The following is an 18,560-nucleotide window of genomic DNA, read 5'->3' as shown; positions in this document are numbered from 1 at the left end:
TTTGAAATGTTTATGCACAACTGAAAAGTATTTTCCCCAGTTGCTTAATTTTGTCTCGTCATAATCATCGTCATACAGTCTTACCACTCAATAGAGTGTGACTTGTGCAATGTCTGTGTTTGAAATGACTTACTTGAATATCTTCATTGTATATGCATGTTTTTAACAATCTTAAATGGTCTTTTAAGTTCCTGTGGAAGAAAGAAAACCAGAACCTCTTAAGGTTGCCAGAAAGCCTGAATCAGTTATTGTGACGCCAAAGCAAGATACACCGCAAAAAGGTAGGGATTTATGCACTGACTTATGTACTGTACCGTACATACAGTTTACTGTGATGTCTTAAGAGTCTTCTTGAACTATTCTTTGTCTTAGGTTTACCATATTCCGGCTCTCCTTTTTCCTCAGTTTTCCGTCTGTTTGACAATCTAGACACTTTAAAGGGTAACACTTGAACTATCATCATGAAGCTGACTTAATGGTGTTACAATATGACATAATATTAGACTTATAGTTTATCATAAGTTGTTAAGACTGTTTTAGATATGGGTCATGTTATGTTTGTGACCATGTTGACAATATGTTTGAAGTAAAGTGTTGCATGCGTCGCCACATGACGTTCTGTTTGTCAGATGTGTTGTGTTATGCAACAACCCTTTTGTCACTCTTCTGTGTTGCCAATGTCTAATGCGTGTCTTGTATGTGCTTCAAGTAATGGAGCTCAAACAAAAGCCTGTACCTGTTGAGAGGGTACCTGAGATAAAACCTACTGAAAAGGTACCTGTTGAGAGGGTTCCTGAGAAGAAACCTACTGAAAAATTACCTATTACTAAACCTAAAAAAGAGATGGAAGAAGAAAAGAAAGTTCCAACTTCAGAAATAGAAGTTATGCCACAAAGAAAAGGAACTCCGCCAGACACAGGTATTCTAAATGTGCTCTATGTTAGTGGTGTTCAATTTATTAAAATCTTATTTCACCTCCAAATGTAGATATCAGGTGGATAATGGCATGCCAGTACTACTTTCTTTTATCTGTGTTTTTAAACCCAATGTTTGTCTTTATGTTGTGTTTTGTCGTTAATCTCTTGCGACCTCCATTTGGTGGGAACTCTTAAAAACATCTTTAGAACTTCAAGTGACTTCTAGTCTTCCGGTGGCTGAGAAAAAGAGATCTTCGAAAACTCACGAGTTGTGGGAGGTTTCCGACACGATGGAGAGAGCTCCTCCAATAGAAGAAGTCTTTCAGTATGAAGAAGCAGGGCATGAATATAAAGAGGTGTCATATGAGAACAAAGGTGATATATTGGACAATAGCACTACATCGACATTCCAACAGAAGATTTCAGTGACCACAAAAGATATCCTTCCAGAAAAACTATCTGTCCAAAAAGATAAAAAGTCAGATATGAAACATGAACCATCTCTTAGTGAGGTTTCCAAGAGGAAATATAGAGCTACTAAGGTTTTACCTACACCGAAACCAGAGGAAAGAAGTTCTGTTGAAATTAGGTCTGATTTAGAAGCAGATTTACCAGCCAAACAGGATCGATCTCTTCAGAGGGAGTCTCATGAATCGTCCACAGAAGGAGAAGAAACACTTCTCAGGAAAAGTGTTTACACTGCAAGTTTAGTGTCTAGAGAGGAAGAAGGTACAGGCATCAAAACTAAGGGAACTCGCTTTGTTGATGTAGTTGAGTTAAAGACAGAACAGGCTACAATTGAAGATATACCTATCCATCAAGTAGTTAAATCTTCAGAAGAACATTTTGTCCAGAAAGCTGCCAAAGTTACTACAAACGACAGTGTACCTATAAAGAAGGATACTGTAAAGAAGGATACTGTATCACAAAAATATGAAGTTTCCATCATGAAGCAAGGGAGTGCTAGTATGAGGGAAGAAATATTTATGAAAAAGTCTCCTAATATGCATCAGGTAGTTAAGGGTGAAAGCAAGGCTATAGACACAGATAAATTAGTGGACGAAAAGAAAACAGACATTGTAAAGAAAAAGGAAATGACCACCAGGGTATCAGACAAGAAGGAAAAGTCAGGCAGAAGACAGGAGATTCATGTTAAAACAGATTATAGTTCTCCAAGAAAATTATCTCCCCAGGAACATGAAGAATATGTTTCAAAACAAGAGGCATCTGTTATGGATGTTTCAGAGAATATAAATGCAGCCACAGATATTATTTCCCCCAAACCAACAGCAAGAAAGGAAACTGACATTCGATCTAACCAAGAAGGTATTGCTCAATCAGTAGAATGCAAAGGACCAGTAGAATCTTCTATCAGAGTAGAATCAGTAATTGAAGAAATATCAAATATACAAGTTAATACAAGAAAGGACAAAATACATTTGTCAGAAGGTATCTCTCCAATAAAAGCGCTGTTGCCCAAAGAGAAAGGACAGGGATTAGTTGGTACTGAAGAGATACCTTGTACTGTTGAAAACTTCCAATCAAAGAAACAAGTAGTTGAGAAAGGCAAACCTTCCAAAGTAATTCAATCCAAGGAAGAAACCTTTAAGAAGACCCTTACTATGAGAAAGGAACTCAGCGAAGAGATACCCCGTACAAATGAGGATATCCAGGCAAAGAAACAGGTTATAGAAAAGGGCAAACCTTCAAAAGTAATTCAATCCAAGCAGGAAACTTTTAAGAAGACTCTTACTACGGGAGAGGAAACCACTGAAGAGATTAGAATTGAGGTCATCCAACCTAAGAAGCAGGTAGTTGAGAAAGACAAACCTGCCAAAGTAATTGAATCCAAGGAAAAGGCTGACAAGACACTTACTATGAGAGAGGAGCCCATCGAAGAGAGACCTTTTACAGTTGAGGACATCCAAACTGAGAAACGGGTGAATGTAAAAGGCAAATCTGTTAAAGTAATTCCTTCTGAAGAGGAAACACTTGACTCACAAGAGGAGGAAAAGATATCTTCAAAAGCCTCGCCTTCAAGAGGTATACTAAGTAAATCTAACATGTTTCATCTCATCATCTTGTCGGCAAAATCATCCGTCAATTCCATTTCACGCTTAGTTTGAAATCAAACTTTTTTTGCCCAGTATTATTCATAAAGTTGCTTCATTCCAGTGTTTGCCATCCCATATCAACACATCCTCTTAGTGCTCAAAATCCACAACTCTTGTGTCATTCTTGCAATTCTTTGTTGTTTGTGTCTATGTTTTGTGTCTTTTTTGGATTGTGTTTTCTATTTCATCACATCTTTTTTGATATTGTATTGGTGCTCCACTGCTTACCCCAATCTGTAGTATCTTGATCTTGACCATAGTATAATTTCATTTCAAGTACCAGCAGAGAAGAAGGAATCACCTCCACAACCTGTTGAACCACTTACAAAGAAAGCGTCTCATCTAGAGAAAACTGTTGTTGCTGAAGGGGTGAAAGAATCTGAGCCATTTGGAAAGAAAGTGGCTAAACCAGAGTCTAAGCCAGAACCTAAGACAGTAGCTAAGACAGAGCCTAAACCAGAGGATAAACCAGAGCCTAAGCCTAAACCAGAGTCTAAACCAGAGGTTAAGCTAGAGGCTAAACCAGAGAAGAAGGATGTTACTGAAGTAGAGGTGAAAGAATCACCTCCACAGCCTGCTGTGGTGTTGAAGACAGAGCCTAAGCCTAAACTAGAGGCCAAGCCAGAGCCTAAGGCTAAGCCAGAGCCTAAACAAGAGGCTGAGCCAGAGGCTAAAGTAGACACTAAGCCTAAATCAGAGCCTAAACTAGAGGCTAAGCCGGAGCCTAAACCTAAACCAGAGCCTAAACCAGAGTCTAATTCAGAGGTGAAGCTAGAGGCTAAACCAGCAAAGAAGGCTGTTACTGAAGTAGGGGTGAAAGAATCACCTCCACAGCCCGCTTTGGTGTTGAAGACAGAGCCTAAGCCTAAACTAGAGGCCAAGCCAGAGCCTAAGGTTAAGCCAGAGCCTAAGCAAGAGGCTGAGCCAGAGGCTAAAGTAGACACTAAGCCTAAATCAGAGCCTAAACTAGAGGCTAAAATAGAGTCTAAGCCAGAGCCTAAACCAGAGGTTATGCCAGAGCCTAAGCCTAAACCAGAAGCTAAGCCTAAACCAGAGCCTAAGTCTAAACCAGAGGCTAAGCTTGAACCTAAACCAGAGGCTGAGCCAGAGGCTAAAATAGAGACTACACCTAAATCAGAGCCTAAGCTAGAGGATAAAATAGAGGCTACGCCAAAGCCTAAACCAGATGTTAAGCCTAAGCCAGAGGCTAAACCAGAGCCTAAATCTAAACCAGAGTCTAAGCTTGAACCTAAACCAGAGGCTGAGCCAGAGCCTAAACCAGAAGTTATGCCAGAGCCTAAGCCTAAACCAGAAGCTAAGCCTAAACCAGAGCCTAAGTCTAAACCAGAGTCTAAGCTTGAACCTAAACCAGAGGCTGAGCCAGAGGCTAAAATAGAGCCTACGCCTAAATCAGAGCCTAAGTTAGAGGCTAAAATAGAGGCTAAGTCAAAGCCTATACCAGATGTTAAGCGTAAGCCTAAGCCAGAGGCTAAACCAGAGCCTAAATCTAAACCAGAGTTTAATCTTGAACATAAACCTGAGGCTAAACCAGAGAAGACTGTTCTTACTGTAGGGGTGAAAGACTCACCTCCACAGCCCCCTGAGCCACTAATAAAGAAAGTGACTACACCAGAGAAAACTGTAGTTGCTGAGGAGCTGGAAGAATCACCTCCAAAGCCACTTGTAAGGAAAGTGGCCAAACCAGAGTCGAGGCCAGAGAAGAAGGCTATTACTGAAGATGTGTTTCTTTCAAGTGAAGAAGAGGCTGCAACTCGAAAAGGTATAACAAGGGCAATCCTTGAAATACAAATCTTCACTCTTGCGTCACTCTTAAAATCTTGCTTTTTTGTTGTTTGTTTGTATGTTGTTTGTGTGTACATTTTGTGTAATTGTGTTTGGGATACTTCCTTATTTGTTTATCCTTATGTGTTTGCTGTTTGATCACATATTGCCTTTGTATTTTCTTGATGGTTCACTTCTGTAGTATGTTGTTCTTGACCATAATATAACTTTATTTCAAGTACCAGCAACGGAGAAGGAATCACCCCTACAACCTGTTCGACCACTTACAAAGAAAGTGCCTAAACCAGAGAAAACAGTTGTTGCTGAGGAGGTGAAAGAATCACCCCCAAAACTGGCTGAGCCACTTGTAAAGCGAGTGTCTAAGCCAGAGAAAACTATTGCTGAAGAGGTGAAAGAATCACCTCTTAAGCCGACTGAGCCACTGGCTAAGAAAGTATCTAAACCAGAGTCTCAGCCAGAGACTAAGCCAGAGAAGGTGGCAAAGAAAACAGCTGCTGCTGAGGAGGTGAAGGAATCACCTCCAAAGCCCACTGAGCCACTTCCTAAAAAAGTGCCTAAGCCAGAGACTATGGTTATTGCTGAGGTAGAATCTCCACCAAAGACTACTGAGCCACTTGCAAAGAAGGTGGCTAAGCCAGAGACTAAGCCAGAGACTGAGCCAGAGATTGAGCCAGAGACTAAGCCAGAGACTAAGCCAGAGACTAAGCCAGAGAAGACAGCTAATGCTGAAGAAGATGTTGTTCCCAAAAAAGGTATAACGAGAAAATCTTGAAATGCAAATCTTTAATCTTCACTCTTAAAATCTTTATATTTTGTGTGTTATGTTTGTGTTTATGTTATGTGTTTTTGATGTTTTTCTCTGTCTTTGTGTGTGCTATGTTTATATTTGATATAGTCTTACTCTGATACTTTCTCAGTGGTCCAATGCATACCGCAATCTGTAATATCTTGATTTGTCAGGTTGTTATTGTGAAGAGAATGTGTTCTCAATGACTTACCTCGTTAAATAAAGGTAAAATTAAATCAAGCAGAATTGACTTTGACCATGGTATCATTTTATTTCAAGTTCCAGCAAAGGAATCACCTCCAAAGCCTGCTGAGCCTCTTGCAAAGAAAGTGCCTGCACCAGAGAAAACAGCTATTTCTGAACAGGTGGAATCACCTCGAAAGCCTGCTGAGCCACTTCTTAAGAAAGTGTCTTTGCTAGAGTCTAAGCCTGAGCCTAAGCCTGAACCTAAGCCAGAGAAGAAGGCTGTTGCTGAGCCTCCAAAGCCAGTGGAGCCACTTGTAAAGAAAGTCTCTAAGCCAGAGAAGAAGGCTGTTGCTGAAGTGGTGTCAAGTGAAGATGTTGCTGCCCAAAAAGGTATAACAAGGACAATCCTTGAAACACAAATCTTAAATCTTAAACATCTTGCTATCCTGTCTGTTATGTTTGTGTGTGTTATGTATTTTGGATATTACGTATTATCTGTTATGTGTCTATGTGTGTTGATGACATGTTTCTTCTCAGTGGTTTAATGCTTATCCCAACATGCACTGTCTTGATTTTGACCTTTGTACAATTTTATTTGAAGTACCAATAAAGGAGAGCCAAACATTTCCAAAGCCCACAGAGCCACTTGCAAAGAAAGTCAGTCCTCTTGAAGGTAAATGTCTGTTTAATGTTGCATCATGTATGTTCTTCAAATACATTCGTGAATGAATGTTTCTTGGGCAAATATAAATCTTAAACATTCCTTTGAAGCTCCTCAAGATAAGAAAAAGACTACACAGGAAACAAAGCCTGCCTTCCAAGTGCAAGAACAAGATGATACGGAGACAGGTATTCAACAAACAAACAAATTCACAAAAATAAAATGACAAACTAATATCTCGAAAACCACACCATCCAAATACTACTAAGCATTCTATCTTAAGCCTCATTATAGTCCTAGAGGGTTGAGGCTAACATATTTTGCTTGTTTTTTTTCTTCAAGTCACCTAAACGTGTTTGCATTAATCTCATTCAACAAAGATGGTTGCCTCTTCGATCCACAAAAACATTCCTGTTCTTTGTCCAGTCTCGTTATAATGTTTTATGTGCATGTTATACTATTCAAATCAGGTAGGTGCCACCTCTAACCACCGTCATAGCAATGCTGTGGTTCTGTATGTAATGTCACATCATGTTAAATGTCTTACTAAGTTCTCCTCCTAAAATTCATTAATGAATGTGAGCATGTCATAGTTTCCCTGTTATATCTTCACTTGATAGTATTACTTCAGTCGTCTTCATCTTTGATTGGTTATGGGAGGAAATCCCCTTGGAATTCCCGATTGGTTCCACAAGATAATGTCCAATACCATTCAAAGAGAAAAGTGAATCAATTTCCTTAACTGATTGGGCTGGTTATACAACTCCCCTCAATCACATCTCAATGTCCTGACCGTACTTGATACATTGAGGCTTGTATCCCATATATCTTCAAATGAATGTGAATCTTTGTACTAAACAGTGTTTACCTTTCCTTAATTCCCCTACTAGGTGAAGGCAAGCAGGCACCTGGACCTGCTAAGAAAGGTATGATGATTACTTTACAGTTCACTATTCCTTGCATATAAATAAATATCCAGCTCAATATTTTAAATATACAGTCGAATTTCCTACTTTATTGTTTTCTGTGAGTTTTGTTTGTGTGCTGTCTTGTTTGCTGTATAGCTAAATCTCAGTGTTGGATGTGATGTTTTCAATGTTGTTATCTTGTTAAGTGAGCTGTTATGTGTAATATGAAACCTTTACTGCAGTTCTCCGACAAAAAGCAAAAATTCATGTTGAGAAAGAAGAAACACTTGTACTGCCAACCTTGAAGAAAACAACCAGGATATCCAAAGATGTGGAGCAAGAACAGGAGATCATATCACTGAAGAAAGTGCCTTCAGTCCCCTTTGAAGATCAGCCAGCGCCACCAAAGAAACCTCCTCCGAAAATTACGAAGCATACAATCCATGACTTTGAAGAGAGGGTGTATGAAGAAGTTGAAGTAACAGTATATGAAAGGTATGAGGCAGAGCAAATCGACAAGACAGATAAAATCAGCCAGATACCTGATGGAGCTAAAATAAAGACACCTATAGAGGTTGAAACAAAAGACTCAACTGAGGACAAATGGTCTCGGAAGACCATCCCCAGAGATGAAAAAGAAGAGGACAAAATGACTTTAAAGAAAACTCCCAAGGGTGTGAAAGAAGAGGAACCAACAGACCCCAGTTTAGCCCTAAAGAAAGTGTCCAGATTGCCATCAGATGAAAAAGGAGAAGAAACTGTGAAGTTAAAACCGTTCCAAAAATCTCCTAAAGCAGGAACCGTTGAGCCAGAGAAGGACAAGTACAAAGATAAGGAATCTGGGGCTTTCAAAAGAGGTGAGAGACCATCAATAGATGAAGACATCAAAGAACCTGCTGATCGTAAGAAAGCTGATAGAGTTCTTAGTGCTAAAGAAGAGTCACAGGCAGTCAAATTAAAACCAGTGCCCAAAGTTCCTGAAGATGAACAAGTCCAGGATTCGGACAAACCACTGACAAAGGTGAAAAGGATTACAACACAGGAGCAAGAGAAGGAAGATGTTAAATTGAAGCCATTTTCAAAGTCACCTAAAGCTGACACTGAAGCTGTGAAGCCTGAGAAGGAGCCTGATAAGAAGAAAGAGGCTCAAAAAACCCTTCAACAAAAGCCAAGTCCTCCAAAGACAGCACCCATAAAGAAAATGGAAAAGAGTCCTAAAGAGGAAGAGCCAGTACAGTTAAAAAAGGTTGAGCAGGTGCCAAGAGAACAAGAGGACAAAGAAAAAGATAAACCCTCAAAGCATGAAGAGACACTTAAGAAAATGGTAGAACTGAAAAAGACTCCTTCACCTAAGGTTGAAAGACCAAAGCCAAAAGAAATAGAAAAAATTACTATGGAGAGGAAGCCCAGTGCGGAAAGGACCAAAAAGCTACCCAAAGAAGTTTCACCAAAAGATTCATTTGAAGGTGTTACCCTCAAAAAAGTTCCAAAGAAATCACCACAAGAGGAAACTGATGGAGCACCACTGAAGAAAGTGCCGGCAATGAAAGAGCTTTCCCCTAAAGCTGTACAGTTACGAAAGATCTCGACTCAACTGGAGGAGGAAGTATTTGAGGAGGAGCCAGATGTTGAGGAGGAATCTGACAGTGAAGGTTGGGGATGGGAACTTGCCCCTCGTGATAGTCCTGGATCCACAGAAGATTTGGGAGAGGAAGGTGATGCACTTGGAATGCCAAGACGAGGTGAGATGAAGGCTGGAGCGAATCACCATTGAAGAAAAAGTCCTTAACCCCAAATAATCTCCACCCATTTTCATCTGAATGTTTTCATTTTCTACATGTTAATGTTTTTCATAAATTCGTATTGTTTCTTCATGTCCATCATTTTCATCAGAAAAAGTATTTCATCCTAAATAATCTTCATCCATTTCCATCTTACTGTTTTTATGTTCTATGTGTTGTTTGTCATCATTTTGTGTTGTTTATCAAAGTTAGTCTCCATGTTTCTATTAATTGTCGGTCAATCCATGTAAAAAGCACATGTTTGGCATGCTGTTTTTCCACATGGTGTCTGACATTGTGTATTATATACCCATCTACCATCATCCATCGTGAATCTGTTTCCATCCTCACCCGTCTTTATTTATCTCTCCATATTGTATGTACAATTCTGAGCAAAATGTTTATAAGGGATTTGAATGTGATCTGTCTTTACGGTGTAGTCATTTTAAATATCTTAAACAGATGGAAAGCCAGCAGAAGAAGCAGGCACAGGCAGAGGTAGAGGTAGAGGCCTCAAAGGTAAGACTGGTTACATCCATGTGAAAATAATAACTTTTTTAGAGTGCAGCGTCAGCACACTCTACTCTCAATGTTCTCACTGTAACTTGTTTTGAATAGTTATATAATAACCAACATTTTGCACTGTTCGAACTTTAAAACGGGCAGAATGATTCAACTTAAATTGCTTGTCAACAGCTTTTTAATATAATTTATACTTTTTAAACTGTTAACCTTTTTGTCCTACCCAAAGCCTCCATCCACTTCCATGGGATGTCTTCAACATTATAAACTTCCCATAATTCAGCAATGACATCCAACATTCTATCCACTGTCAACACTTGCTTTTGATACAAATCAGCTACTTTGACCACTTTTCTAACAAGTTAGACAAAACTTAGTCTATAACCAGGTTTCCGTCCAACCTTTTTATGCGAGTGAAGTACATGTCGGATAAAAAATGTCACAACAGGCCTGATGAAAAATCTATTTTGTCGCTACCTTCCAAATGTTGACAAAACAAAATATGTTAGACAAGGTGGGATCTTTTTGTGTCGGTAAAATGAATGATGTGAGAAATGGCGGTGGAACTATTTTATCGAACCAGGGTCTGTAATGACACCTCTAGCACTGAGATGCCGTTTCTTAGACCGCTGCGCCACTCGGGAGCCCCCCCCAAGTGCAGTGATAATGCAAATGGAACTGTTAACACGCATTTATCATGTATTATCTTGAATAACAAGCACCTATCAACACATACAAACTCCCTGTTTTATAAAGGGTACTATCTCACTACTATTTCTCTGATAGTCCCTAGCCTGATTCTACTTCACTAGCATACATTTTTCAACACAAGCCAGTAGCATCTAAAAATGTAAACTTCTAAACTTCTTCAACTACCATGAAATGCTGTACCTACGCACTCACATTATCTATTAGGAAAAATATGTTTCTAGTTTAACACTGTAAGTGTTACAAATGTATTTGTTTGAACATTTGAACCCTTTTAATGCAGAAATCGCTCCTCCATTTCTTGGTTGCTAAAACTCTTAATAGTTCGCCTAATGTCAGTTTATGTGACAAAATAAGATAGTATAGTGTAGAGAATCATTATACCATCTAAACCACCGTGAAATATAGTTTCCATAACCAAAAATAATGTTGTTGTGTCAGCTGTTTCAAGCTGGTGTACAAAACCAAAAGTAAAAGATGCAAAAACAAAACTTAGCAACGGGAAGCATTGAAATAGTGCACATAGAACAGATCTACAGCTTCTTAGACTTGCTTTCAAGTAGAATGATAGATCTATAACTCTCATTTCTATGTGAATTTGGTCAGTTCGCCCAAAACATTACATATCGACATTTTAACTGATGTAAACAGGCTAAACATCTAATTTGTGTAATTGTGTCTGAATTGTAGCAGGCAAAACCCCATCCCCTGGTGAAGGCAGGGGTAGAGGACTGAAACCCGGTGGTGGAGGAGACAAACCACCCGATGCTAATCCGTTCGGATTCCAGCTTAAGGCAGTTCCACTGAAGTTCACGAAACCGCTTAAAGAGATAGTGTTACAAGAAGGGGACGCTGTTGGTGCTTCTGCTACGTTTGAGTGTGAGGTTTCACCTTCTACTGCAGTTACTACATGGATGAAAGATGACAGCAACCTAAGAGAGAGTCCAAAACACAAATTCACCTCTGATGGCAAAGATCGCAGACTAGCCATTATTGACGTACAACTTTCTGACACTGGAGAATATACCTGTGTAGCCAAGCTGGGCAACAAGGAAAAGACAACAACCGCTAAACTCATTGTTGAAGGTATTTCAGATAATTATGAATTTATGTATTTATAAGAATCTTATTTTTTTAACAAGATCATGTAAACCACTGAAAAGTTGATCACAATTAATTTACAGTTAATGTAGCTTAAATAAAAAGGTATTACTTAATGTTTTGTTTTACATTGTTTTATAAAAATGTATACCGTATAACTACACAATTTTATGGAAAGTACTCCATTTTTGATAAAGTATTCCTTAATCTATGTAGCTTCTATGTCAGATTTAAGTTGCACTGATTATTACATGTATGTATTATTGATATGGGTTGATGCATTGTACCTTTACATTTTGATGCAAATAACTTGTATGTAAATAATGACCTCATACTAACCCAATACTTACGCATTCAGAACTGCCCGTGAAGTGGGTGAAGGAGCTGGATGAGGAGACGTCAGTCCTGAAGGGGCAGCCTATGTACCTGACCTGTGAGTTGAACAAGGAGAGAGAAGTGACCTGGATGAAGAGTGGTAAGATCCTCAAAGTAATCCCTGGAAAAGTGGCCATCAACGTCATTGGAATGCAACAAGCCGTTACGATCCAGAACACGGGCGATGACGACGCTGGAATCTACGCATGCGAGTGTGAACTCATCAGGACCAAAACAACTGTCAAAATCATTGGTTTGTAGATAATTCCCTAAATAAACTGTTGACACCTACCAACGATATAAATATAGTCAATCTGTTCATCTATGTATGAAAACTGATTACATCTTAATTTTACAGAAATTATCAGAGACTGGTTGGTGAAACCATTGAGAGATCAGCATGTGAAACCCAAGGCCACTGCCACTTTCAAGTGTGAGCTCTTCAAAGAAACCCCCAACTGGAAGTTTTTCAAAGGCAACGATGAGATTACTAATGATCCTACTGACAAGACTGAGGTCAAGAAAGAAGGAAAAGTCCTGACTCTCACAATAAAGAATGCACAGCCCGACGATATTGGAGAATATGCCATGGAAGTTGAAGGCCACAGATACACAGCTAAACTGACTCTTGGAGGTTGGTTGCACAATCACACATATCTTGTATGTTGTTGAATCAAGGAAGGCTACCTACATGAAATGAATGCTTATTATATACTTTTGATATTTTTACAGAACGTGAAGCTCAGATCTTGAAGCCTCTCTCCAGTTGTGAGGTGGTCGAGAAAGAAGATGTTACATTTGAAACGGAGATATCTGAAGAGGATGTGCCTGGAGAATGGAAACATAGAGGGCAGGTCTTAACAAGATCACCGGTAAGACTTGTCTTATGATTTGACTGAAATATTTCCCCAGACATTAACCGTAACCTAAACTTTCAGTAAAACTGTTTTAAATGTTGAACAGTCTTCGATATCTGTTGAACTTGTTCGTTTTATTTGCATCTTCAGACATGTGAGATCAAAATGGAGGGCAAGAAACGTTTCCTCACTCTGAAAAATGTTCCACTGGACGCGTCTGGTGAAGTGTCTTATACAGCTCTGAATGCTGTCACTAGTGCTGTGCTCACAGTCAAGGGTAAGCAGTTGTTCCAAGAGCAAATTATGTATGTATGTATCAATGATGTTATGCATGTATTGATAAAGAGATAATTATTTGTATCTCCCAGAACTGGAAATGGACTTCACAGTCCCCTTGAAGGATGTGTCTGTACCTGAAAAGAAACAGGCTATGTTTGAGTGTACAATCACAAAGGATGTGCCTAAAGTCATGTGGTTTAAGGGTTCTGACACCATTGGTACATCAGACAAAAAATATGAAATAATCGATGATGGAAAAAAACACATGTTGGTCATAAACAATTGTGAGTTTGATGATGAGGGAATTTACAGTATTGAAGCCTCGGGCAAAAAGTCAACCGCTACACTCACTGTGGAGGGTAAGTGTGGAACCATTGTTATTAGATTTGACGTCCTTTGAGTGGTTTTTCGTTTGCTATCATCAAAAGTTGTTCCCTGTGATTCACTCATTAATTTCCTGGTTGGAATTTCTTTTAACTAAGTCCAATATGCACTCATCTAACATATAGGTATCAGGCTCAAATTTGAATTGCCACTTCAGGACCAAACTGAGAAGGAAGGTAACACTGCTCGGTTTGAGCTTGAGCTCTCTCATGAGAATGTACCTGTGACATGGTACAAAAATGAAACCAAACTCCATGTGAGCCGAACCGTGCTCATCTATAGTCGCGGAAAGAAACATACACTAGAAATCAAGGAGTTGACTCTAGATGATATCTGCCAGATTAAAGCAGAGGCTAAAGGAATTCCCTCAATGGCGAACCTGACGGTGATAGGTAACCCCTGCTTTGTTCCTTTATTTATTCTTTGTTTCTTTGTTGTGATTGAAATCATTGAACTCATTTAAGGATTTGCACCATGCTACATTACATAAATGCAGAATACGAAACACATATCCTCCTGATGACTTTTCCATGTTCCAGAGGGTGATGCATACTTCGTAGTGAAGTTGCAGGATTATACTGCAGTCGAGAAAGACGAGGTAACTCTGGACTGTGAACTCAGCAAAGATGTCCCCGTCATGTGGTACCATAATGAGACTGAAATTAAGGCCTCTAAGATGGTAACCATAAGTGCTGAAGCGAATCGAAGAGTGTTGTCCATTAAGAAAGTGGATGACAGAGATAAGGGACAATACATATGTGATTGTGGAACGGACAAAACCATGGCAAATATTAACATTGAGGGTAAGCAATTACAAATGTTTGTCATAGAACAAACATTTACTTTGAGAACATTCGTGCGTTTTTTCTTGTAATTGTATTGTTCTCAATCCTGAATTGCAGCTCGAGATATAAAGATAACTCGCCCAATGTATGGCGTTGAGGTCTTTGATGGTGAGACCGCTCGTTTTGAGGTAGAAATCTCTGAAGACGATGTCCATGGCCAGTGGAAACTGAACGGAGAAGTCCTTACTCAATCCCCTGTATGTTAAATAGACCAAATAATTCTCAATGTTTTACCATTCTACCACTCATATCAATTACGTGATAATTCATTCACATCCATTACGTTGTCTTGAAATATTATAATGAAACAGTCTATAGCATTCTCCTCCTCCTTCCTCCCTTTCCTCTTCGTCTTCATCCAATCTGGACAATTTTCCACATTAATTTTACCACTACTTACAGGACATTGAAATCATAGAGGACGGTGCAAAGCACACGTTGATATTGTACAACCTCAAGGCCCCCTTGTCAGGGGAGATTGGATTTACAGCTGCCAATGCTAAATGTGTTGCTAATCTGAAAGTGAAAGGTGAGATTAAAAAGAAACATTTGGTTGGTGATCTAATCTGATAATGTAAATGTAAATACTTTCAGTGGTGGTATTCTACGCATTACCACGATGCCACATTGTCCCTGTTTCCTTCTGAATTACAGAGAGTCCTATTACATTTGTCACACCTTTGAGTGATGTGCAAGTGTATGAAAAAGATGAGGCCAGATTTGAGTGTGAGGTGTCAAGAGAACCTAAGAGCTTCCGTTGGTTCAAGGGATCTCATGAGTTGACAGCTGATGATAAGTTTGAAATTACCCATGAGGGAAAAAGACACACTCTGGTGGTCAAATCTGCCGCATATGAGGATGAAGCTAAGTACATATTTGAGGCAGAGGACAAGAGAACCACTGGCAAACTAGTTATCCAAGGTAACCTGAAGATATATTTTGTGCTTCCTGTTTAAATCCTGATTCAATTCATTACAAGTGATTGAAATTGATCTTCTCACGATGATGATGATGATTTAATTTCTTATGAATTGAATGTCTTATCAGGAATTCGCCTTGAGTTTGTCAAGCCCATTAAGGATGTCACTGTCAAGGAGCGTGAGACGGCAGAGTTCAGTATTGAACTCTCACATGACAACATCCAGGTCACCTGGTACAAGAACGGTGTGCGTTTGCATCCCAGCAAAGTTGTGCACATGTCAGACGATGGCAAGATGCACAAATTGACCTTCAAGGAGGTGTCCATTGATGACACATCCATGATCAAAGTAGAAGCCATGGGCAAAAGCTCAGAGGCCATGCTCACTGTCCTCGGTTAGTATACCGTTAAAATACTTGAAACGTTGTTGGCGAAACAGGTGAGTTACCGTTGACGAAAGTGAAATATCACACACACAACTCATCATGCTTTCTTTTTCATCAACAGAGGGAAAGCCTTACTTCACGACAAAACTGCACGACTACTCAGTCACTGAGAAGGATGAATTGACAATGGTTTGTGAACTGAGCAAGCCCAATGCAGAGGTGAAATGGTTCAAAGGTGGCCAACAAATCACTCCCTCCAAGAATGTGGCCATCAATGCCGATGGAAAGAGGCGTATGCTGATCATTAAGAAGACAGAGAAAGCCGACATTGGAGAATACAGCTGTGATTGTGATTCGGATAAAACTACGGCCAAGCTCAACATTGAAGGTATCCTTTAGTGTTTTTAGCTCAGAATTTGAGGGATGCAGTGTCTTTTCTTTCATTCATACAAACACTTGTCTTTGTGTTTGTTCTACAGAGCGTGACATTAAGTTTGTCAGGCCCCTGTACAGCGTGGAAGTCACAGAAACTGAAATGGCCAAGTTTGAGACTGAGATCTCTGAGGAGGAAGTACATGGTCACTGGAAACTAAAGGGAGAGGCCCTTCATCAGTCTGCTGTAAGAAAATATCCACATTATTATTACTGCATTATTGGACATTCCTTACTACATTTCATAGTGGCTGAGAAAAAATATCACTTGATGATCTCTTAGTGACTGTTTGTGTATTATCTTTCAAGGACTGTGAGATTAAGGAGGAGGGTACAAGGCATGTGCTGATCCTGTACAACGTTCGCATGGATCAGGCCGGAGAAGTTGACTTCCAGGCCGCCAATGCTAAATCCAATGCTCAGCTTAGAGTTAAAGGTGAGAATGATTTAATACACTCACACATTTATCTGACAATTAGATAAACACTGATGTGTTAATGCCACACATTGGAAGATATGCATACCATCAAGTGGGCCACCAACAAAAACATTTAAGTATCCAATAACGTTTGTTTAAATTGCCCTTAGGAGTACATTTAATCAGAAATGTGTTTATGGTGGGTTTGAATGATACATTGTCCCAACTGTTTGTTGAATAAGGAAACCCCAGAGCTTTCAGATGAGGATGTAGGCAGGCATTTACAGCCCCTTTTAAGTAGGTGTCAAAAGTTTGTTTTACAAGGGAGGACTAAGGGAGAATTCCAACAGTTTGATTGACAGGGACAGATTGCCTAGTCGATGGTTTGGCAGGGCGTGGGCTAATGGCCAATCAGGTGTTGTGGCTATTTTAGAAGCCACATGCCTTATCTAGAGTGCGCTGTTAGTGAGTGGCAGAGCTAATGTACAACCTGCCTTACTTCAAAGTTTTCTGCTGACCATATAGATCTCAAGGAAACTAGGTATGCAAATGAGAAAGGCCCCCCCCAATGACAAGTCTCTCTGCGTTACTCCTAGCAGTTTTCCTGGATGTTTACAGGGCTCCAGAGCAGTGGCCGGCCATCATGGGATCTGCAAAAATGAGGGTTAGCAGTTAAGGATTTACTGGTTTCTCTTGGGATTTTGGAATGACTAATGATGTCTTCTCCTCAATCTAAAGCGCGAGTTATCGGCCTGCTGCGGCCTCTCAAGGATGTTACTGTTACTGCTGGGGAGACCGCCACTTTCGACTGTGAACTGTCATATGAAGGAATTGCTGTGGAATGGTTCCTAGGGGGTGCAAAGTTGGAGCCAAGTGACAGAGTAAGTGTTTATACCATCTTAAACACTGACAACACCTCAAGTAATTGATATGGAAACATGCCAAGACTTTGAACTGTACTTATAAACAACAGTTTTTCCATATGATTGACAAATATATGTTAAACAAAGGAAAACGCTGCACACTGCTGCGTTTTCCTTTCTGTTTTCCATGAGTTTGCCAACAACTCCAGCACCTGCGGAAGTACCTGGATGTGTGCATGTTCTTCAGCTATTGACAAATAAATGTTGTCACGGAATTTACCACCTGAATGATCACCTATTCTCATACCCCAAATACTTGAAATGTTTTAACATGATCTCAACTATCTCCTATGTTTACCTTAATTTTATTCCAAATGTTTGTTTAATTTAAATGGCTCTTAGATTGTCCTGTTGCATTATTTACTTGTATACATTTTGTTTGACTTTTCGTGCATGTGCAACCTACATGCTTTCTGCATATATGGACCTGTGAGGATCAGGATTATGATAGGTTGATTTACGATGTTATGTAGCCTGGTTTTCTCTTCAGTTACAATCAGTTATATGAACTCAGCAACAAAAATAAACGTCCCTTTTTCAGGACCCTGTCTTTCAAAGGTCATTCGTAGAAATCCAAATAACACAGATCTTCATTGTAAAGGGTTTAAACACGGTTTCCCATGCTTGTTCAATGAACCATAAACGGACAGCTGATCTTCCTCGCAGTGGCAGACCACGTGTAAAAACACCTGCACAGGATCGGTACATCCGGACATTACACCTGCGGGACATGTACAGGATGGCAACAACCAGGAACACACAATCCCTCCATCAGTGCTCAGACTGTCCGCAATAGGCTGAGAGAGGCTGGACTGAGGGCTTGTAGGCCTGTTGTACAGCCTGTTGGCAGGTCCTCACCAGACATCACCGGCAACAATGTTGTCTATGGGCACAAGCCCACCGTCGCTGGACCAGACATGACTGACAAAAAGTGTTCTTCACTGATGAGTCGCAGTTTTGTCTCATTAGGGGTGATGGTCGGATTTGCATTTATCGTCGGATTTGCATTTATGAGTGTTACACCGAGGCCTGTACTCTGGATCGATTGATTTGGAGGTGGAGGGTCCGTCATGGTCTGGGACGGTGTGTCACAGCATCCTCGGACTGAGCTTGTTGTCATTGCAGGCAATCTCAACGCTGTGCGTTTACAGGGAAGACATCCTCCTCCCTCATGTGGTACCCTTCCTGCAGGGTTGTTGTTTTAAAGTGTCCGTTTAAAGTTGTTTGAAATCGCTTGTGTGCAAAATAATATAC

General features: G+C 39.9%; 1 protein-coding gene across 1 annotated transcript in view; it reads left to right on the top strand.

Annotated features, from left to right (window-relative positions):
* The window catches only part of LOC115116424 (titin-like), a 131,097-nt gene that overhangs the window by 66,877 nt on the left and 45,660 nt on the right, over positions 1-18,560 (top strand). Inside the window, 25 exon segments of the mRNA XM_065005707.1 lie at positions 189-281; positions 710-919; positions 5,053-5,586; positions 5,901-6,197; positions 6,409-6,480; positions 6,579-6,656; positions 7,359-7,394; positions 7,619-9,118; positions 9,620-9,676; positions 11,078-11,473; positions 11,847-12,116; positions 12,222-12,497; positions 12,596-12,735; positions 12,871-12,997; positions 13,089-13,358; positions 13,509-13,775; positions 13,923-14,186; positions 14,286-14,425; positions 14,631-14,757; positions 14,883-15,149; positions 15,276-15,542; positions 15,655-15,921; positions 16,013-16,152; positions 16,275-16,401; positions 17,122-17,264. Coding sequence (XP_064861779.1) covers positions 189-281; positions 710-919; positions 5,053-5,586; positions 5,901-6,197; positions 6,409-6,480; positions 6,579-6,656; positions 7,359-7,394; positions 7,619-9,118; positions 9,620-9,676; positions 11,078-11,473; positions 11,847-12,116; positions 12,222-12,497; positions 12,596-12,735; positions 12,871-12,997; positions 13,089-13,358; positions 13,509-13,775; positions 13,923-14,186; positions 14,286-14,425; positions 14,631-14,757; positions 14,883-15,149; positions 15,276-15,542; positions 15,655-15,921; positions 16,013-16,152; positions 16,275-16,401; positions 17,122-17,264 — 6,365 coding nt within the window.

The sequence above is a fragment of the Oncorhynchus nerka genome, linkage group LG3 (assembly GCF_034236695.1).
Source record: "Oncorhynchus nerka isolate Pitt River linkage group LG3, Oner_Uvic_2.0, whole genome shotgun sequence".
In the NCBI taxonomy this organism is placed as follows: domain Eukaryota; kingdom Metazoa; phylum Chordata; class Actinopteri; order Salmoniformes; family Salmonidae; genus Oncorhynchus; species Oncorhynchus nerka.
Note: the sequence above shows the minus strand (reverse complement) of the source record. Positions and strands in the feature narration are given on the sequence as shown.